Source organism: Hippopotamus amphibius, chromosome 1, assembly GCF_030028045.1.
Source record: "Hippopotamus amphibius kiboko isolate mHipAmp2 chromosome 1, mHipAmp2.hap2, whole genome shotgun sequence".
NCBI classification, from domain to species: domain Eukaryota; kingdom Metazoa; phylum Chordata; class Mammalia; order Artiodactyla; family Hippopotamidae; genus Hippopotamus; species Hippopotamus amphibius.
The window spans coordinates 97,294,868-97,316,171 of NC_080186.1; the positions used below are offsets into that span (position 1 = coordinate 97,294,868).

Genomic DNA, 21,304 nt, shown 5'->3' on the forward strand with positions numbered 1-21,304 from the left:
AAGAAGAAGATTTTCATCTTTATTCTTATCCTCACATGTCCACAGACCTCTTTTGTTATGTGGAGAAAGTGAACCTTCAGGCCACAACTGCTTTCTCGGTTGAGGATTTTGTAATAGAGGTTCCTGGGAGAGGGCAGTTACAGCAACTTCTAAGACTCTACAACACCTCTACTACTGTTTCCTGCCCTATGTCACCTCTGCAGAAAAGGCAGCTTTTTGCCCAGCTCTGTGAGCACAGAGGTCATAGTCTTCCAAAGTCTTGAGAGAGCTGATTCCAGGGATCCCAAACTCAAGACATCGACTTGAAGCAAGACCTGGTTACCAGAACTTGGAAGAAGGCTGTGGATTCTGGGGGCTGAGAGCTTCACATCCTACCATGCTGGCAGGGGCCAAAGTCCACAACTGGCCTATAGCTCTAGTCACTCCTGTTCACCACAGCTCTTATTTCACAGTCTTTTCCTTTGGTTTCTTCTGTTTCTTCTGTTCCTCGTATTCAAGTATTTTCTGTTGGAAATAGCCTGTGGGTTCAGATACAGGTGTTAGAGGCATCTAATCTGGCCAGGCAGACGAAGGTAAGCTCAGTAGTGTGGGTCAGAAATATCCTCTCTGTCTGCTGCCCATGCTGCCCCCACTGTACTGACATTCATGCCAGGATTCCCAAGCCCTCACAGGCCTTTTGGAGAGCCAGCTATTCGATTTGGCCCCAAAGGGGGCCTAAAACAAAGAATAACTGGTAGGAATTAGCTCCAGACTAAAAGAGCACAGGGCCTCCTGCTGGCTGATGAACAGAGCCACTTCTGCAAAATGACAGCCCAGGAGGCATTTTCTTGGGCTTCAGATTATTTCTTTCCAACCCTACTTAATAAGACTACAGCTATTTTTGTGGGCCTCTAGAGAGAAGTGCTCTTCCCTCCCCTCCTCTTCACCGTAGGGTCACACCTGACTTGGAGGCAGTGACCGTCTGGGCTTGGATTGATAGGGGCCTGTCATTGTATACCTGCAGGAGGGTTCTTGCTCTTCTCAGCTTCCTGGATGAAAAGGGAGAAGAGCTGTGTCTTCACAAACTTCTTCACAAATCGGCGGTTGGCCTTGGAGGTCAGAGCCTTATAGAAGGCCCGTTCTTGGAAGCAGCCTTGCCCATTTGCCTCCCGCTTGATGTAGGAAGCATAGTGGCCCACGGTCTTAACAAAGAACTGCACGAAAGGACCTGAAACATGCTCGTTGATTTGTTCGGAATCTGCAGGGGAAATATAGAGACCATCTCAGAGGGTAGCAGGAGGATGAAACTACCCACTCTTACCCCCCAGTAGCTTTCATTGCAGGCTGAAAGCTCTTGGGGAAGGGATGAGGTAGGGTTCATAACTACTGATTGACATTAAAATGGGAGACTGGATATGGGTTCACCATTGCTTAGGAAGAAAAACATTTTAGACTCGCCCTAGAATCAAGGCCTCTGGGACTAGCCCAGGACTGCTGAGTGAATTCATTTTAGTTCTGGAAGGGAACTGCTGCATGCCCTCAAGCTCTTTGGAGAAAGCCAAAATAAGAGGAGCCTAGGACTTACTCTGTGATCCCTTGATCCCCTGACCGAGAGATTCTAAAATGTCATCCTGAAGCTTGGGTGGTAGGATGTCCTTTTCATCACCAACCTAGGAGACAACAGAGTCAGCTCAGAGGTCAAGCAGTCAGGGAGGAGGTGTGAAGTGTTGGCAGAGAGTGTGAGGTGGGCATGAATTCTACACCCTGCTCCACCTCCAAATATTTGGCCACATAGAAGGGAAACAACAGAAGTTTTGACTCTAAACACTAGCAAGTCTCTCTGTCCCTGTGGTACTTGGTTTATATCCTTGCTCTAAGGGCACTAACACCGACTGCCTTGTGAAATCATCTGTCTTTGTCATGGGCTCCTGGAGAGAGGAGAGGTCTTGTTAGCATGGATTCTCACTCAACAAAAGTACTTAACGTTTGTTAAAGTAAGTGGACCATCAATGAGACTAGAATGATTGAGTTGGTGGTGGGTCTGCAGGGGATCTGAACCCAGACACTTACTGACATTAAGAAAGTTCCTTCACAAAGATTCACCAACAGGACCTGAAAGAAACACAGAACAGTTTGATCTCTTCTTTCTCCATTTCTGCCTGTGGCTGTAACTTTCAGCCCAAGTAGCAATAAAATCAGCATCTTCAATTCTCATTTCCTGTCTGATACTCTCCTTTCTCATCACCCCCCTCTTTCGTGGGAAAAGGGTGTGAGGGTGTAGGAAGCAGGAAATAGGGGAGAGAGCTGAGGAAGATGCGATATACAATATGGGTAAATCATAACCAATCACTCCCCTAATAAAACATTGATCATAGTAATGGCTTCTGTACATGGAACATTCAGTACATGACACACATTGTGCTTTGCACATTTTATCTCATTTAATCTTCCCAGTGCTCCTGTAAGAGGCAGGTACTGTGCATGTTTTGCAGGTGAGGAAACAAACCCAAAGAAGTTAAGCTGCCTGAGGTGACACTGCTATCAAACAGTAGAACCTAGGTTGTGCTGTCCTTGGGACTGCGTCTTTCTCCCTACAACTCTCCTTCAACTCTCTTCCCTCTGGTCAGCTTTAAGACAGGGATGGACATCTTTTGATTTTTTTTAATGCTTACAACAACTTTATGAACAACTGCCTGGAGTTCCATTTTTAAAACTCCTACAGAGCTTTAGGCCTTCCAGCAGGAAACAGCAAGACGAGGAATGAGCCCAGCGTCAACAGGAAGAAGGGAGGAAAGGCAGTAACCATGTGTCTATAGGCTGCCGTCAGGACAAGCACAGGGCTGGAACTTGGGGGACCTGAGTTCTAGTATCAACTTCATCATTCCCTGAGGGGCCTTCAGTCTAAACTCAATATGACAAATAGGCACCCTGCTGGTTGGATTCCAACCTACAGATCTGCTTCTTTGAGCCTCAGAGAAATTGGAAAAATTCACATGAAATTTGGATTTGGGGCTCCTCCTGGGAAGTCAGGCACTCTAACACTGATCCACATTCAGATGGAACTGAGTTACAGCTGCCCCCTTTAGGCAAGGCATGTGCTCAACAGTTTATCATAATCCCCCAAAGCCCCTGTTGGCCATTTACATGCCAGCTGGGTCCCTCTTTTCAGTTTGCGACCCTTGGTCTCGACAGGAGGGTGAGTGATCCCTCCATGCCCGCTTCTCCCAAATAAAAAGGAGAGGAAAGTGTGCCAAGAGACAGAGCAAGCACTGTAATTATCCACCATCAGGGGAGAAAAGCTGAACTAGTTCAGGCCTGAAACCACTTGTAAACATAAGGCTCAGAGGCCTTCATTCAGGACAGGCTGTTTACTTCGGGGGCTGGGAGGTAAGAGTGTGTGAAGAAATTTTTTGTGAAGTTGTTCCCAGAAATCTTTTCAGTAGTTGGGTATATTACTGTCTGTCGAGTGATCCCTTCCAGAGAGTGGACCTGGGGAGTCAGGGAATCCCCCCTCCCTCCTTGGCCCCTAGCCCTCTGCCTTCCTCACCCCTTGCCCCTTTCACAGAGCAGCTGGACAGGAATAAAATAGGCCAAGGCTCTTGGAGAGCAGGAGCTGGAGTCTGACCAGCCTTTGGGCCTCTTCCCGCCAGGCCACTGGGGGAGGAGCCACAGCTTCTGAAGGAGATGGAGCTGCAGCATCAGGAAGTTTCATAACTTCTGGGGTTGGGGCATTTTAAATCATTGCTAAACATGGGGCCGATACTCTGTCCCACTTAGTCACAAGGCAAATGCTGGCTCAAAGGGCGTGTGTACTCAGCAGTTCTGAGGAGGGCAGGGCGGGCCAGTGAAGCAAGGAACAGAAACAGTCTGCTTCTTTACCTCCTAGCAGCGCTCGGTGGAAGAAGGACTTTGGTTCCATCTGTGCGAGATTCTGTCCTTGCCTGGTTCAGATAATGCAACTGAGTTCTCTGGACCTCAGATATTTCTTAGGTAAATGGAGGAATTCCTGCCACTCCGGGGGTGGGGGGGATGCCTTCAATAGCTTACTTCTAGACCCTGCGTCTCCCCTTGCTAGGCCCTTTGTCTACAAAGAGGGAGTCAATGGTTAGCCAATGCAGACAAACTACGTAGGTAGCTCTTCTGGCTTGAGATTATAGTAACTTGAAAGTTCCTATTGACAACTTAAGCAAAGCACGTTTTGAGTTGTTCTTCTAACACTGGGGAGAGATTTATGATATTAACGCCTATATTCACCACTGAGCTCTCTGATGTATCTAGGGGCACTGCCAAGAAATAAGCTGACAAAAATCAAAGAGGATTTGGACCTATATATCCTCATTCGCCAACTGAGCTCTGAGCTAATTGGAAAGGCGGCCCTTGCTGCAAAAATATCTGCATTTTCAAGACTTGCTGTTTGCAGGAAGGCTATGTTAGTTTACTTCCAAGCAATGTGAATAAATTCCACCAGGGTGTGTGTTGTATAGACCAGCTGTGCTCATCCACTCAAAAGAAAAATAGGACACCCGGGGCCTGCTCCCTAGGACTAGCTGGCCTAGGACAGTAGGGTAAGCCCTGAATAAGCCGCGTGCTGCCCCTTAAGCCCAGGGAAATCATTCAGGAGGAGGAAGCAGACACTTATTGAGCATCACCTATATGTCAGGCACCAGGCTAGGTGCTTTATGCAGATTTTTTCCCCTAGGACCCCTAGGAACTGAACATTGTCATTACAATTTTACAGATGAGGAAGCTCAGATTTAAAGAGGTTAAGCAACTTGCCGCAAAATCACACAGCTGTTAGTGGCAGAGCTGGGATCTGGACCCAGGCCTGCCTGGCTCCAAATCATGCCCTCTTCCTGCTGCGTCATACCTCTTCCATGGGGCTCTCCATAACCTCCTGCCGAAAGCGCATTTGGACTCCAACTATGAAGGGAGTGGGGCAGCAGACAGTGCCCAGAAGGCTCTCGGGGACAACGGGGATGTAGGTGTGGGCCCAGCTGAAGGGGTAGAGGAGCGCGGCAGCAGCATGGATGCACTGAGACAGGATGCTGGGGACAGGGCACAGAGAGTGAGAGTCAGAGGGGCCTCCCTGCGCCTCCACCCCCACACACCCCCCACAGCCCATCACTGACAGCAGGTGCTCATGCTACCTCTCCCGGTGCAAAAGCAAGTCTGGGAGCCATGCCCGGCACAGAGCTTGTGACTGCTTGAGGCTGGGAGGGAAGGGGCAGAAACCAGAAGAGGCTGAGGCTCCTCTTATCAAGGATGGGGTATTTGATCCTTCTTCTCCCAGTGAGACTTCTCAACTCACTTCCCGGGGTGGGGTGGGGAAGAGGAGAGGAGGAAAGAAGAAGTGGCTTCATGGATTGAGTCCCTTCTCTATGCGCACCACTGCGCTAAGAATGTGGATACCAGGAAGTATAATGACTGGCCCTGCTTTTAAGGAACTCAGTGTAGTCAAGGAGACAAATGTAAACATTGAGATACATCAGAGAGGTCAAGCCTATCTCCTCCTTATGTTTCATCCCCAGTCTTTAACTCTCACGGCCCCCTCTGGCCACTTATGGTTATTTAAAGTTACCAGGTTGGTGCCTAAGTTTGCTTGGGAAATTCCTGGATTCCAGGAACCTCTGACTAGCAATTCCTACCAGGAAAGTCCCACAGAGGTGGCTCCTCCACCCTTTCCAATGAAGCACTGCCTGTGTAATTACTGCCTAAGTCACAACTCAGGCCCACTCCCGCCCCTCCTCACCCCTCCAACACAGACACAAGCCCCCTCTCTGTCTTCTCTGTTCTCCACTAGCTTTCGTGGCTCTTCATTTCTCCAAATTGCCCCAAAGCTAAGGCCAATAAAAACAAAGATGCGGAAACCTTGTTTCAATTCTTGGTATCAAGCTGGCACTTCCTGAGTTAGAAAGATGGAGGCTCAGAGAGTCTCACCAAGGCTTAGGCGGACTGGAAGTCCCCTTCCTGCCTGAGCTGCAGATATCTGAAATACTCAGTGTAGGAAGGAAGTGAGGAGTGGGGGAGTCTCCCTGAAGAAAGTTAACGCCTGAGAGGTGAGTCCTGCCGGCCTTTGCCCACGTCCCGGCCAGCTGACACCTAGAGTCCCCTTCACTTCCTAAACACTGATCTTAAGGGGAGAAGGCTAGAATCCCAGCTCCAGCCATGACAGAAACTTCTCAGTTCCCTACAGGGCTGAGAGTGGAAGAGCTGTTTCTAAAGCAAAAGGTTACACCACTTCCCACAAGGATTAGCCTACAACTGGTGCCTTTTTGGTTATCACTGATTTTTACAGAATTTTCAACCCACAGACCCAATTGCCTGACCAAGCTTCCTTTTCTCTAAAACCCATGACATTCATCTGACCCTCTGGCCTAACTTTTGGGTCCCTAATATCCTTTTCTTCTTCCCTAAAAGATAAAACCAAGGTCAGCCCATTATAAGCAGCTTTCTCCATTCCAAGACATAAATAAGGTCAACCTTCTACTGTCTTATGATTTTTCTCCCTTCTCCATTCTGTCATCCATCTCCCCACGTCTCTCTCTGACTCGAAGCCCCTAAGAGGTTGAGACCAAGACATGACAGTAGTCTGCTTCAACTATACATAGGGATGTACTCAACTATGACCTTACTGTTAAGATAAACCACTAGCACTTACCAGTGTGTGCCTGGCAGTGTGCTAGTTACCTAATGTGCATTATTTCATTTAATCCTTACCACACCCTTATGAGGTAGGTACAGTTGATATCTCCATTTTACAGATAAGGAGATCATGACTTCAAAAAGTTAAGAAACTAACCTAAGGAACACCACGTAGCTAAAGGTAGAAGAAAAGAACTTGAACTTTGTTTTGCTGATTTCAACACCTATGCTTTCAACTGGGGATAATTCTACATCCCCTTAAGGTCTAGGGCCATGTCTTGTTTGTCTGTATCTTCCTGATGCTTGGCACCTGGTAAACAGTTGACACACAATAAGTGTTTGTTGAATGAGTGAATAAATGGATAAATGACATGTGTTTGCCACTAAGGACAATGGGCTTGACCTCCATACCATTATATGCCTTCCTGCCCTGTCCTCCCTCAGCCTTTCAAGAGCAGAATCATGTCTGCATCTACCCTAACTGGTCTCCTCCTAGAATGTCACAGGAATACTTCATGCCCTTCTCCAAGCTAAATCACAAACCTCCTTCAGGCCTAGGCAGCCATCAAGTTTGAAGGCGGAAACAGGGAATAACAACAGCTATTTTCTAGGCTTATTGCAGTTCAAGACAGGGTGGCAGGAGGGTGAGCACACAGGTCCTACAGCCTGATGTCCTTCAAGAACTCTCTGGTCTGTTCCCTGGAACCCAGGGATGCCAGTCAGTTCAGGTGACCTGCTCGGTAGCTGGACCAACCTGAGACCTTCTGCTAGGAAGATGATTCTTCTCTCCAGCACGGCAGAGGCAAAGATCTGAAGAATCTGCTCAAAATTGAGACAGCGCAACAGAGAAGTAAAATCCACGTGCTCTAGGTGGGAGTCCAGGGGCCGCGTCAGCGAAATGAACTGTGGGGAAACCAGAGAGAGAGGGTGTCACCACACTGAAAAATCACACAAACCCCAGAAAGCTGGGTCTCTACCAGTCTCCACCCTATCCTCCCGAAAAGAGCACAGCTGACCTTGCCTCCCCGCTGCTAAAAACCCACCCATGGTTTCCATCTGCTCTGAGGATGCTGCTGATGTAATCCCCTGCGTGGCCCACAAGGCCCACCTCCCTCGCCACCTGCCTCACCTCGCTTCCCCACATCAGCTCCTTTCTGTTCCTTGAGCATGTCATGCCCTTTCTTGCCTGAGGTTCTTCCCTCCCCTGGGTTGCCTTTCATTGTTTTTTTAAAAACTTAATTAGTTTTTATTGAAGTATAGTTGATTTACAGTATTTTCTCTCTTCATTCTTATTCTCCTTTATATCTCAGAGGCCTTCCTTGGCCACCTAAAGCAATGCGTGTTTCTCATCATTTTCCCACATAGCATCCTGTTTTCTTTTCCTTTCATCACAATCACACAATTTTCAATTATGCATTTATTTGTGTGTTTACTTATTTAAGTCTTTTAGACTTTTAATTCCACGAGGTCAGGGACCACAGTCATTTTATTTACTGCTTTGCAGCCAGAAAATAGTATAACTTGGCACATGGCAAGCTTTCCACACTTATATTTTGAGTAAGTGAACAACCCTAGCTCCTCCCCTTTTTCTGATATGGGGAAGCTGAGGTGCAGAGGGACACACAGATTATCCAGAGTACCAGGGCTCAGGACTGGAATTCTTAAAACAAGGTTCTACTTGCTGCTTTGTCTGCTTAGTGTCCTAAAACAATAGCATCCCCAGTGTGGCATGGGTGGGGACTCAGGGGTGGGGATGGGTGATAAGAAAAAGACAGGTGGAGGCCATAAGGTAGAGATATAGGACAGACACAGGAAGATAAGAGAGGTGAATGGGGAAAAGTAGCAGTTTGGGGGCTGGGGGCAAAGGCCATTCTAGTACCAGGAGCCTCAGTGTACATGGTTTATTTATTATAAATAAAAGTCTTGATGGCTTACAATGAGGTATCACCTCACACTGGTCAGAATGGCCATCATCAAAAAATCTAGAAATAACAAATGTTGGAGAGGGTGTGGAGAAGAGGGAACTCTCCTGCACTGTTGGTGGGAATGTAAGTTGGTACAGCCACTATGGAAAACAGTTTGGCGCTTCCTTCAAAAACTAAAAATAGAACTACCATATAATCCAGTAATCCCACTCCTGGGCATATACCCAGAGAAAACCATAATCCCAAAAGAAACATGTACCATAATGTTTATTGCCACACTATTTACAATAGCCAGGACATGGAAGCAACCTAAATGCCCATCAACAAATGAATGGACAAAGAAGATGTGGCACATATATACAATGGAATATTACTCAGCTATAAAAAGGAATGAGATGGACCTATATGTAATGAGGTGGATAGACCTAGAGTCTGTCATACAGAGTGAAGTAAGCTGGAAAGAGAAAAACAAATATTGTATGCTAACTCATACATATGGAAACTAAAAAAAAAAAGAAATGGTACTGATGAACCCAGTGACAAGACAAGAATAAGGATGCAGATGCAGAGAATGGACTGGAGGACATGAGGTTGGGGAGGGCAGGGGGTGAAGGGGAAGCTGAGACGAAGTGAGAGAGTAGCATAGACATATATATACTACCAACTGTAAAATAGCCAGTGGGAAGTTGCTGTATAACAAACGGAGATCAACTCGATGATGGGTGATGCCTTAGAGGGCTGGGACGGGGAGGGTGTGGGGGAGTTGAGGGAGGGAGGGAATATGGGGATATGTGTATAAATACAGCTGATTGACTTTGGTGTACCTCAAAATCTGGTACAAGAGTGTAAAGCAATTATATTCCAATAAAAAAAAAAGTCTTGATGGCTTGAACAGTAACTAGGTCCTTGTGAGCATCAGGTTCGGAGGATCAGAAAATTGGGGTTTGACTTTCAGCTCTGCCAATAATTCGAGCCAAGCCCCAGTGCCCGCCTGGCCTAGTTTCTCGGAATATTAACCTGGTGAATGGAAGCACTGTGATGAGAGGTGCCACAGGAACCCGCCCCGTCCAGCCAAGGAAGGTCTTGTCCATTTCGCTCACCCACCTCAGTGCCTGAGTCGGGAATGAAGCTCTTGAGGGTGACGGTCTTCCCGGGAGCAGGGAAGGCTGCCTCTCGGAGGCCCTGCATGAATGGGTAGATGACTGCCATGGAGATCTGATGCCTCTTTTCCACTTCATCCAGGATCTACACGGAAGAGGGCCATGGGAGACATGACTCAAAGGGATGTTCCTGGGCTGGTAGAGATCTCATGTGTGAGGCTGCTCCTGCCAATCCTTAACTGGTTCTTTCCTCCCTGGCAGAAACCAGTCTGCTGTTTGTCTCCTGCACAAGACCTGCCTTTATTCTTAGCCTTCTTCTTTTCATCCTTTCTCTACCAATCCACCTTCCTCCTTTCTCCTAACATTCAACATGAACTACCTTCCCCTGGTAGTTGTCCTAGAGTAAACTCATCAACCGTGATGGTACCATGTTGATTTGTGCTGGTTGGAGTGGGAGCCTAGAAACTGGGCCTCTTGGGTGCCACTCTGCCCTCCAACTTCCCCTGGAGACTCTCCAGGGCCAGGGGTGGCCTCCATCTTCAGAACCCTGCACGGATGAACCATCCGCCCAAGCAAAAGCTGATGCAGTTTACCACCTTCATCCTCCAAGGGGCCTGCCTGGGGCAGAGCACACGGATGCCCTTTCCTAGGACGTGTCCCATCCATCCCGAAGGACTCCTCTCTGATCCCGACTCAGGTGTACTAGCATTCAAATTAGCTCCAGCAGAAGTCCTAGAGAAGTCCTCAACTTCCCCTTTACCCTGCAAGGAGTCAGAGGGAGTCCGCCAAGCTCCACCGTACAATTGTCTTTATATCTGTTTAGAATTCTGTCTTCCTCATCTATCATGCCATCTGAGCCTCACACCAATCCATGAGACAGGAAGGTGAGGAATCATTACATGCATTTGACAGACAGGGAAACTGAAACTCCCAATTCCTAACCTGGAGCTCTACCCACGTCCCTCTCCAGCTGCTTTCTCACCTAACTACAGGGGGAGCAGTGGGCTCTCTGCAGGGGAGACAGTCCTCTAAATTCGGTTCCTACTTTTCCCGAAAGCCAAGTCAAGCCCAAGCCCCTCTCTGCCTGAGTCTCCCTAGGGTGCCTCACTTGACCCTGACCTTGGGGGAGGAGTGCAGGGAGCACAGGCAGGGCAGGTGGCCAGGTGGACCTGGAGGCTGAACAGGCCCAACAGGCCCCGAGGAATCCCGTTCCACCCCTACCTTGGAAAACAAGCCGAAGCAACCGATGCAGCTGATGATGCAGTACACCTTGGGGAGGCGAGGACCACGGCCGGCGGGCTGGGGAGGGACGGACAGGCTCCTTCAGTGCTGCAGCCTCCCCAGGGCCTCCACCCACCTGGGCGGATGGGGCACAGGGCTGGTGGCTGGGACTGGGGGATTCACGGTGGATGGTGGGCCTGAGGGAAAAAGGCCTGGCTGTGCAGAGGCCCCACTCATGGGACGAGCAGCAGGGAGGTCTGAGTGGCCACCGAAATTAAAAGAAGATGGCCTTGAGGGGGCTGGTTGGCTCACGGGCAAGCACTGCTTTCCTCCGCAGCAACACCATCAGGGGCCAGCAAAGAGGCAGCAAGTGTGCTGTAGAGATGAAGAAACAGCCAGGGAGGAGAACGCTGTGAAAGCAACTTGGAGAGACCCAGGGACTGAACCTCACTGTCCAAATCCCAGGCTAGGCTCTGGGAGGCGGCCCCAGGGCCCAAAGCAACGAGGCCTGGTAGAGATGGTGGAGAGTGCATTAGGATGAAGCCACCCAGAGAGGGGAACAGTGGAAAGCTGGGGAGAGTAAAGACTAAAGCATGGCAGCAAAGGTGCCCTGGGTGGGTGAGGAGGGGCATGTGTCCCCATTCTTGGGAGGTTGCACAGGGCACTAACATGGCAGCAGGTGCTGGGCTGTGCTCTGTCTACAGCCACCTCTGCCAGGGAGCCTTGGCTTTTGCAACTGAGGCTTGAGCAAACCCAGCTGTGGAGCAGAACAGGATGCAGAGAGGAGGGGGCAGTTCTGAGCTGCACAGACCAAGAGGCGCCTGCAGTATCCAATCTTCCTGCTCCCATCCACATTGGTCAGAACGAACGAGAAGGTCTCCCTGCGGAAGAGCAGACAAGAGCTGGTTTGCACTTGCTCACTAGATTCTAAATCAGGAAGGCGATCGGCATCAGAGGGGGACTGAGGGGTGTTAGGAGGGCAAAGGGGAGTAATTCATCCTGAGAGGAATCGTAACATCAGTAATTTAATTAAAGTGCTTATTGGTGTCAAGCTCTAAAGGTATCCTCTCATTTAACACTCAAAACAACTCTTTGAGGTAGGTTCAATCACCATTTCCACTTTAAAAATGAAGGCACTGAGACTCTGAGGGAGTGTTTCTTACCCAAAGTCATTCAGCTCATAAGTGGTAAAGCCAAAATTCGAGCTCAGGCAGTCAAATTCCAGGATTCACGGTGTAAAGGGCTTTGCCATATAAGGAGCTCCTTAGAGGCCAAAGGACTTCTTCTAAATCCCTCTTCTGCCAGAGGCAGTCAAAACACAGTGGCTATAATTCCTAGGACAGGTGAGGGAACCTCACCCTTCTCTGTCAGCAGGGACTGGTTAACCTGGTTAGCTAAGATCTCCTGCCTTGAGGTTCCCCAGGCAAGATGTTTAGAAATGAATCAACTCGAGTCCCTCCCCATCAGGAAGGAAGCTGATGAGAAATCCAATTGAGGGGGGGGCACAGGACCACGTGGCTCACACTCGTCCCTTCTCCTCCAATCGCAGATTCTCCCCTCCCATGGCCGAGTGGTTACCTGGGATACTCAGTGAGTGGGGCCCACTCATTCCCATCTGGGAAGCAAAACAAGGGGATGGCTCCGAGCAGCCGTTCCTCCTCCTCCTGTTGTCCCCGAAGCAAGTTCTCTCGCTACAGGCAATAGGAAAAGAGACAGGTGGATGTGGAGGTAGGAGCAGGTGGAGAGGGCTTGGGGGCTGGCGGGCTTCTTTGGAGGCCCTAAAGCAGTCTGAGAATAAGCTTTTCCACTGGGGTGGGACTCGAAGCAGGCCTCTTCGCCCATTACTGCACAGAGACTGCGTTCTGGGTCTGGCTGGAATAACCCCTCCTGGGCCAAGTCTATGTGAACCTGAGTTGGACTTCAGTATCCTAAGGCTCTACATAGTCAGGAAGGGGGCCAGAACCACGCCAAAAGCAGAAAGGCCCAGAGACCGCCCGGCTTCCTGGGAGGACCACAACAGAGAGATACCACGTCTGAGAAGAGAAGCAGCCAGCTCAGTCACCTCACCGTCTGGGTTAATGAGAAAGATGCCCTAACCCCACCCCTTCACCTGCCTGCAGGACCAGACAAGAAGGAGCCTGATGCTTGGGCTGTGGCCACCAGCCATGTGCCTGCCCCACCCTTTCCCTCTCACCCACCCCAGGGAGGGGATTCCTGCAAGGACCTCTGGCAGAAGGTAAGCTTCTCCGCAGAGACGGTGGCTGAGGATAGAATTTGGAAGAACCGGGAGGCCCCCCAAAAGGCAGAAGAACTAGCCTAGTTTCCAGGCTAGAGCGCCTAGGTCAGTTCCTCACAAAGAGGCCAGACCTAGATTCTGCGGGTGATAACAGAAAACAGGGCTGGGCCTGAAGGAAACAGGAGCAGTGAGCTCAGGGCAGCTCCAGAGGAGCCCCCGCAGGGGGGGTGGAGGAGGGAGAGGGTGCCCCCCACCCCGATAGCTTCTCAAACACCCTAACCCTCTGTCCCCCGTTGCCCGGTTCCTTGCCCGTTCCTTGAATCCTTACCTTGGGAAACTGGTAGGTGATTGTGGGCTCGTAATTATCCCCTGAAGGCTTTTTTTTGAGGGAAACCACGAGGAGGTATTCAAAGAAGTGCTGCCCTCCAGCAAATTTGGGTAGACAGTGTTCCTGGGCCCTTTCTGGTTCCTTTACAACTTCACCCAGGTTATCCTGGGGAGGTCCTGAAACCAAGACACCAGGGCTCATCGGTATCTCATTGATCCAAGCCATGCGTGGAGGCTGTGAGGCTCCGGCAACTTCCGCACCTCTAGGTCGCCATTGCCAACACTGAGGTCCCTGGAGCCTACGCAGCACCTCTGGTCCTAGGACCTGGGATGGGATCAGAGCCAATTGGGAAGTTTCTGTGCCTGCCTGGGAGATTTGGAACCACTGGGAGCCAAGAGGAGGAAAGAAACTGATTCAGAAGCCAAGGAAATGTACTGGGGAGGCCACCTGGGAGGCCCAGGGCCCCAGGGTAGCAGAAACTCTGCCTAACTGAAACAGGACACCCTGAATCAATCTAGACTCAAGAAATTGGAATAGGCCAAGAGCCACATGGCTGTAACCACACGAACCCCCACAGAGGGCATGACCGGCTCTAAAAACCAACAGGGGAACCTCCCTGCCCAGTCACATGGGAAACCGGGTGGAGGACGAGATATGAAAGGAAGAAGAAGAAGTATTTCAAGGAAGAAACAGCCCCATGGAAGAGGGCCACCCTGGAAAAAAGGAAGTGGGCAATCCAGTCCAGACCTGCTCGGTGTCGAGGCAGCCGGCGGAAGCGCCTGAGTATCCCGCCTACCACTTGTCTTTCCATCTTCTTGGGCCTGTAAGGCATGGAGTCCTTCCCTTTCCTCCAAAACAGACTGGCTACAGAAAGCCTGAGAAAGCGGCTGCCGTTTCAGTCTTTAGCCACGACTCTATAAAGCCAAGCCACGCGCTGTCTTCCAAATAGGGGAGAGCAGTTTCCATCCTGTGCACCCAGTGGTTGAGCAAGAAGACTGTGACGGGACCCAGGAAGGCAGCAGAACGCCCGCACTGACAGAGGCAGCATCCTGGCACTGCAGCTCAGACCTCAGCTCCTCCCAAGAGCCCCAGGGTGTGGTGAGAGAAAAGGTCACAGGCAAACACCTCCAGAGCCCAGCTGCTTCTGGGCTAAGGGCTTTTAATTCTAGGCTGAAGGTTGTGCAATGAGTTTATTTACAACCTCTGGACAATGAAGAATGCCTGGTAACATCAGACTGTGAGCACTGGACCTCGCCAGCCCCAGGACAGGGATCTTATATCTCCATAGCTGATTCCTGACCTTTCACTTCTTAACGTGGTCAAAGGCAGCAGATAACCTCTGCACGGCCCCCTGCTGCACTCTGGGACTTCCAGGACTTCAAGTCTGCAAGCAAGAGCACAGGACCAAACACTCCGTGTAGCAAGGTTGCCACTGCCTCCCCTGATTAAAATCAATAGACTTGACCTCATTCATTATCTAAGTGGAGAAATTGTTCAGGCACGAGGAATTCCTGGTTATTAATACGAACTTAAAAGCCTCCTCTCCTGGTGGTGAAATAGAGAGCAAAGTCCGTCTCTGGGCTGGAGAGTTCCTGATATCTCAGCATGATCTATGATGGTGCATCTCTCACCCCCTGCAATACGTCCGAAGGCAGACTCGTCTCACTGGGACCTGTTCCAGGGCTCAAGCAAAGAACCCCTCCTACCAGATAGGTAGCACTGACTTAGGACATTCTCCCTGGCCTAAAGTAGGGGGCTGGTTGCATCAGCAGCCTGAGGTTTACTCAATGGAGGGGAAAGCATCTGGGTGATCTCCACCCCACCCCAACTCCTGCTCAGTCTTTTTTCCCTGGTTAGTCCAGGTCAACAGTTCTACAGAAGCTAAAAGCAGAGCGTCTGGCCCCTGGGGCTCCAGTGGTGCTGTGTCTAGAGGCTGGAGAAGAGAGACAGAATAGCAATCAGAATAGTAAACCACCTGGGATTCTCCCATAAACCCTTGAGTGTATAAATGCATATGATAAGACAGAAGGACTTTTGCTAGGAGGCTGCCCCTGAGAGGAGCCAGGAGGCAAAAGGGTTTGGTGCCAGTGTCTGCCACTCTTGCAAAGAATTAATAGCCCTCTGGAAGAGAGTGGGATGCTGAAATAGGGAAGACAGCGGCTTGCTCTTAATAGCTCCAGATCTGGCTTCCATGGACTAGTAAAAGCCAGCACTCAGTGATCCAGCCATGACTCCTGGGCAGAACGTCAATCACCGTAAATAAGAATGTTACAATCACTGCAATGGTGAGAACAGTGACCTGGAACACTTGGATCTGTCACCACACCTTACTTGCAGCCTGCACAGACTAGTTGCACAACCCTCGCCACCAATCTGAGGAACAAGCATCTCCTGATACAGCTGGGGAAACTGAGGCAGAGTAATTCAGGGACTATTTGGGGAATACAATAGAATCTGTTGGGGTGTGGGAATTATGAGAGTTTCACGTTCATGGTCCTGCCTTCTTGGTGCAGTACACACCAAACATCCCACAAATGTGGGGTGCCTCCTGTATGCAAAAGACCTTGAGAAGCAAAATCTTTCCACGGATCATTCCAGAACCTCAGGAAATGATTTCTTTCCCTAAATCCTTTGGGTTGCATTTTCAGCCCATTTCTTCCTGCTTTATCAGAAGAGACAAGAGAAGAGCAAAACTCACAAACGCAGACAAAAGAAGTTACTGGACTTTTGGGCCGAGGACCAAGAAATCCAGAAAAAAGATTGCTTCCTTCCCCCTTTCAAAAGGGGTTATCAACAGAAGAGAAAACTTCCATCAAACACACATGTTTAATACAGGTCATCTCATCTAATCCCCAGTGCCCTAGAAAGAAATTACTATCCTGAATTTTCAGCTGAGGAGGGAGCCACCCTTTCTAGGGAAGTCAAGAGTCCGCTTACACTTGTTCCTCCAGCAGGAAGCCCCTCCCACAGCCCTCTGACAAAAAGTCCCAGGACCAGCTAGAAAATAGGGGAGGGGCCTTTCTGGAACCTTGATCTGGAAAGCTGGTCCTTCCTCTTCTAGCTCAGCTGCTGTCAACCCAGGACCACCACCACTGCCTCTCCACCAGGATGATTTACACCTGCACATATGTACACACACCCTCCTACCACACAGTTGCCTTGGGGCCAAAAGGGCAAAAGAGGGAGGGGGAACTCCTGGGGAGTTGGAGGATAGTATGGAAGATGAAGAGGGCACACTCTCCTGCCTGATAGGTGCCAGACCTCAGGACAGGTAATACTGGCTGTGCATCTTACAGTTCCTCACCGTCCAGGAAGATCCTCCAGGCACAGTCATCAGCCCTGTTTGGGGAACAACTGAAATGTTTCCTCTGGGCTGCAGAGAGCAGATCCCTTCCATTCACACAGGCTTCCCAGGGTCGAGGGAGACCTGGAAGGACCAAGCAGGTGCTCTCCAGGGACGAGAGGCCACCAGTGCCACCGTGCATCTGCTCCTGCCACTGCACCCTCCCAGGCCTCTGTCCCCACCTGTGGTCTCTGACCTCTCCATCTCAGTACAGGTGGAATGACCAGATAGATCCTGGAAACCTGTGTTCAGGGGAGAACAGTGACGGCTAGGGGTGAGGGGCAGGGGTAATGAGAGAGGAGCCCCATTCCCCCCACCCCACCCCAGGTCTCCCCAGCTCTGGGGCTTGGCGTAGGAGGGGGGTCTCACTCAGTCTTTTGACCACCAGTGTTAGAAGAGGTGGACTGTCTGGGAATGACCCCTGCTTATTTTCCAATCGGTTCCCTCCTTCCCAGAAGGTGAGACCCCTGTGCAAAGTATCTAAGGGTTGTGGCCGCTCAGCCATAGGACTGGCTAGTGGTAACCAGCCATAGTTTGCTGAATGAATGGAAAACAATGAACGAATCCCTAATTTCCTTCCTTCCAAAGCGCAGTGCCCATGCTGAGAAGACAGGAAACGAATACTGACTTCTAATTTAATCCCTAGGACCCTGGACTGGGGGGGTGGGGGGGGGGGGTCATTCTCACTTCTCTAATAGGGAATCAAGAGATAAGGGAGGCTTCCCTTGTCAGGTTTTCACGCTTTAAGGAAGCAGCTGAGCAGGCCCTACCCCAGCTCTGCTCGAGGCCACGCTCCCCAGGGCTCCTCGCCGCCCTTGGGTGGGGTGGGGTGGGGGTGGGGAGGTGACGTCTTCTGGAAGGGCATTTTGTGGCCAGCGGTTGTGTGCGGGTCAGAGTCGCCGGCTCCCACGAGGGGAGTCCGGGGGCGGGGAGGCGGGGTGGGGCGGGGTCTCCCGGGAGGGCGCCGCGGCCCGGGCGCTGCAGGCACCGTGCGGTTGCCCCACAAGCTTCCTGCTTGGAAGGACACGTGGCCCCGGGGCCCCACAACGGTTTCCTCTGGCTGACAGCCTCCCCTTCACTCCCGCTGGCTTGGCCTCTCCTGTGACCTCTGATCCCTTCCCCAACAGCCCGTTTCCACCTCTACCTGCGCCCTTTCTCTCCAGCTCACCTGACCCCTGCCCACCCCCCCACCCACCCCCCACCCCCGGGAGCCCCTCAGACTGCTCCCCGATCGATCGCGACCCTCCGCACCGCCCTGCCCTGGCCCCCCCCGCCCCTGTCACCTCCTGTCCTGTCCCGCGGTCCCCCCTGCTGTCCCCGCGCCCTCGCCCCGGCGCGCCCCGGCCCGGCACTAACCCCCGCGGCCGCGCTTCAGTCTCAGGCTGGCTCGGAGGCGGCGACCGAGCCCATCCATGGCCCCTCGAGTGCCCGGCGCCCGATCCCGGGTCCTCGCCGGCCCCGCCCCCCAATGCGCGACCTCCGCTGGCCGACACTTTCACTTTCCCGCGGGGGAGAGGCAGAAGGGGACAGGACCGGGGCGGGGCGGCGCACCTTCCGGACTCCGGCCCAACCCCCGGCGCACCTGGGCGGGCCCGCTCTTCCCTGGGCCCCGGGCCGGGTGATGTGGGGTGACAGAGGGCGCTCGACGAGCGTCCGGGAGGGGCGGCGCCACCTGGCTCCCACCCTCCGTGGGGTGCCCTGGGAAGCTTGACTTTCTGAGCCCTGCGGTCTCCAAATGCGCGGGGTCGTCACGAAGTTACCCTCTATCTCCTCTGCAAGCGCGGGGAGTGCCCGCCAGATGGGCATCTGTGCACCTTCCTGGTGGCTCGGGGACTTATCCCAGAAGGAGATAAGAGTTTTCAGAGTCGGCTCCAGCCCCTCCACCTCTCCTCCCGCACCTGCTTTAGCCTCTGGCCATTTCTAGATCTCTTGCTACATTTGTACTTCTTCTCGGTGGGGTCCGTGTCCCTACTTTGCTCTTTTCCCCCTATTCCACTTCCCCAACAAAAGGACCTGAGCCCTGCCTGTGGGCTCTTGAGGAGGGACTGGACACTTAGGGCCTTGACCCTGCCTTCCATCCAGCCTGTTCTTGGGCAGTTCAGCAAAATGAGGGTAATCCCCGCCCTACCACCCTGCAAAGATGTGAAATCCAAGGAATAGAAAACTTTGTAAATTCTTTTCTTTAATTGATTAATTGATTGATTGATTGATTAGGTTGCACTGGGTCTTAGTTGTGGCATGCATGTGAGATCTAGTTCCCTGACCAGGGATCAAACCCTGGCAGCCTGCAGTGGCAGGGTGGAGTCTTAACCACTGGACCACCAGGGAAGTCCCTGTTAACTCTTATGGGATGTAAATTTAAGGGATGATGATGACAGTTGCAGCTAGCCACACTCCCCTTCTTGTACTTCCAAATCTCACTACAGCCTTTCAGCTCTTCCTCTGCCCTTGTCACCTTCACTGGCTTCCGTAATACCCAGATTTCAAGCTTCCATTGTCAAGAATGAAAATTTGCATTTGATAAGCCCCACTTGCTCCTGGGGGAATCTACCCTGGTTCCCCTCTGCCTGTAGGGTGGAAAGGATAAAGGAAGTGCAGAATCCATCTGAAATTTCTCCATTCACAGAGGTTTTAGCCTCAGTTTCAGGTACGGGAGGAGGAGGAAGACGGACACTGTGGCAGAAATATGTCTGGGATCTACAGAAACGACCTCCAAACCTACAGCCCCCTTCCTCTCCCATGCATGGCCTCTAGGTGACTCTTCTGTCACAGACTATGGGGGAGCAGGAGTGCGAAATCCAGCTGTGGTATTAAACTGTCTAGTCTTAGCCCGGAGGTTCTAAAAGTTGCCTCCACTCTGGGCCTATGCAATTCTGTACTTAATTACACAGTCTGTTTCTGTTCCCTATTCTCTGTGAATTCCCACACACGAGGACACATCTCTTCCTCAAGTACCTTCTCTTGGCTGCATGCGTGTCTTATGCATCACGGTGTTAGTATAGTAGTTGTTCATGATAAACTTGTCCAATTGGTTGAACATAATTGTGGCTTAATTTTCCCAAAATATTTTATGGTGGTCTTAACAAAACTACTTCCTTCCTTTAAAAACAGATGAAGAAATACGTGTATAGGTACACCAAAAAGATATGTATAAGAATATTCAAGTCGAATCTTATCTGAAATAGCCTCAAACTTTAAATAACCTCAAATGTCCATAAACAGTGACATGGATGAATTGCAGCATATTCTTACAATAGAGTACCATACAGCTGCAAGAATGAATAAACCACGACCATGTGCTATAACATGGCTACATCACAACAATATAATGTTGAGCAAAACAGACACAAAAGAGGACATAATGTAAGTTTCCATTTATGTAAAGTTAAAAACAAGCAAAACTATTATATGGAATGAGAAGTCAAGATGATGCTACATTAGGGAGGAAGGAGGAAGTAATGATTGGGAGAACACCATAGGACTTCTGCGTTGCTAGTAATGTCATATTTCTTTTTTTTTTCTTTAATAAACATCAAGCCATTTATTTTCATTTATCTGTCACTTTTATTAAAGGATTTCACGATGATGTATGTTCCTTAAAGTTTAGATGTGCATCGAAATGAGCCTTTGTGTTTAAAAGTGAAAAGAATACATCTTTTAGATGGTTTATTGTCCACCATTGATTATGAACTATTACAACGAAAATGAAAATTTGGGCAACATTGGTACAAGCCTTACCTCGCTTCTTTTTATCCCTGTCTTCTCTTTATTTATTTAATGTTTTCTGACTCACCACGACCATTTTAGTTGGTGATACTGTGATAGTGAAGTTATTTGCTAGTTGGGAATATAAACCTTGCTCCCATTATGATTTGTTTCACTGCAGAAGGGCTTAATAATTTTTCTCCACCCAACTTTTTCTGTCCATGGCAACCAAGATAGTGTTATGAGAAATTCTCTTATAAATAAAGCTTAGCTTCTGAATCTGGGGGAAGGGAGTAGAGTCCTGTTCAGTTAAGTCACTGATTTCTCTAGTTTATCTTTTTTGATAACTAGAGCCCTCAGAACAAAATGGTAGCCAGCAGGCATTTCTCAGAGAAGAAGAATTCAAAGAGGAGTTCTCCACGATGTAGTAAGGACTCCTAGGAATTCATAGAACTTTTATTTTCTCTCTTCTCACCATGACCCTTGTATATAAGGACAATATCAGGCCATCAATGTCCTATTTCTTAACTTGGTGGCAGAAACATAGGTGTGTTCACTATATATGCGCCGTATGCTTACATGTACTTCTTTTCTATGAAACTAAAAAGTTTTTTTAAAGTATTCATTAGGACATTAGGATGACATAAATGGAAGCATAAGCTAGTTGAGAATGAATTGAGAAATTATCAGGATATGAGGAAGTGGAGTTAGCAAGTATAAATCTACATTTTTGAGAAGTGTGGGTAACAACAGGAAAAACTGGTCCATAGTTAGAGGGAGATTTGGGTTTAAAGTGGTGGGTTAAGAAGGGAAATGTGAGAGCAT

At 50.0% G+C, this 21,304-nt stretch overlaps 2 protein-coding genes across 9 annotated transcripts in view; one reads left to right on the forward strand and one right to left on the reverse strand.

Annotated features, from left to right (window-relative positions):
* Window positions 1-18,326, reverse strand: DENND2D (DENN domain containing 2D). Of its 7 annotated transcripts, none has more exons than XM_057737292.1 (12): window positions 18,131-18,326; window positions 13,432-13,607; window positions 12,446-12,558; window positions 11,679-11,748; window positions 10,868-10,945; window positions 9,651-9,791; window positions 7,376-7,524; window positions 4,847-5,024; window positions 2,050-2,091; window positions 1,565-1,649; window positions 998-1,237; window positions 1-518 (listed from the first exon to the last, which is right to left on the reverse strand). In XM_057737292.1, exons 1-12 carry the CDS (start codon window positions 18,186-18,188, stop codon window positions 442-444), a joined length of 1,407 nt encoding a protein of 468 aa, XP_057593275.1. In that variant the 5' UTR covers window positions 18,189-18,326; the 3' UTR covers window positions 1-441. The 7 variants fall into 7 exon arrangements, with proteins under 7 accessions (XP_057593275.1, XP_057593192.1, XP_057593439.1 ...); XM_057737209.1 differs by lacking the exon at window positions 18,131-18,326 and adding an exon at window positions 14,179-14,483; XM_057737456.1 differs by lacking the exons at window positions 13,432-13,607; window positions 18,131-18,326 and adding an exon at window positions 14,179-14,477 and having other exon boundaries at window positions 11,537-11,748.
* Window positions 12,491-21,304, forward strand: part of CHI3L2 (chitinase 3 like 2) — a 51,183-nt gene continuing 42,369 nt past the window's right edge. For both annotated transcript variants that reach the window (XM_057737745.1, XM_057737678.1), the window contains exon 1: window positions 12,491-13,103. The gene's annotated coding sequence lies outside the window, so the exon portion shown is untranslated. The remainder of the gene's footprint in view (window positions 13,104-21,304) is intronic.

Bases quoted from the DNA above. Each gene is read 5' to 3' on its own strand.
- DENND2D (XM_057737209.1), bottom strand. From the start codon at position 14,263: ATGCCTTACAGGCCCAAGAAGATGGAAAGACAAGTGGTAGGCGGGATA. The intron at 11,749-12,445 runs GTAACCACTCGG...GCTCTTCCGCAG, and splicing joins CCACTCACTGAGTATCCCAG to GGAGACCTTCTCGTTCGTTC. The intron at 5,025-7,375 runs GTTGGTCCAGCT...CCCTGTCCCCAG, and splicing joins TTCCTAGCAGAAGGTCTCAG to CATCCTGTCTCAGTGCATCC.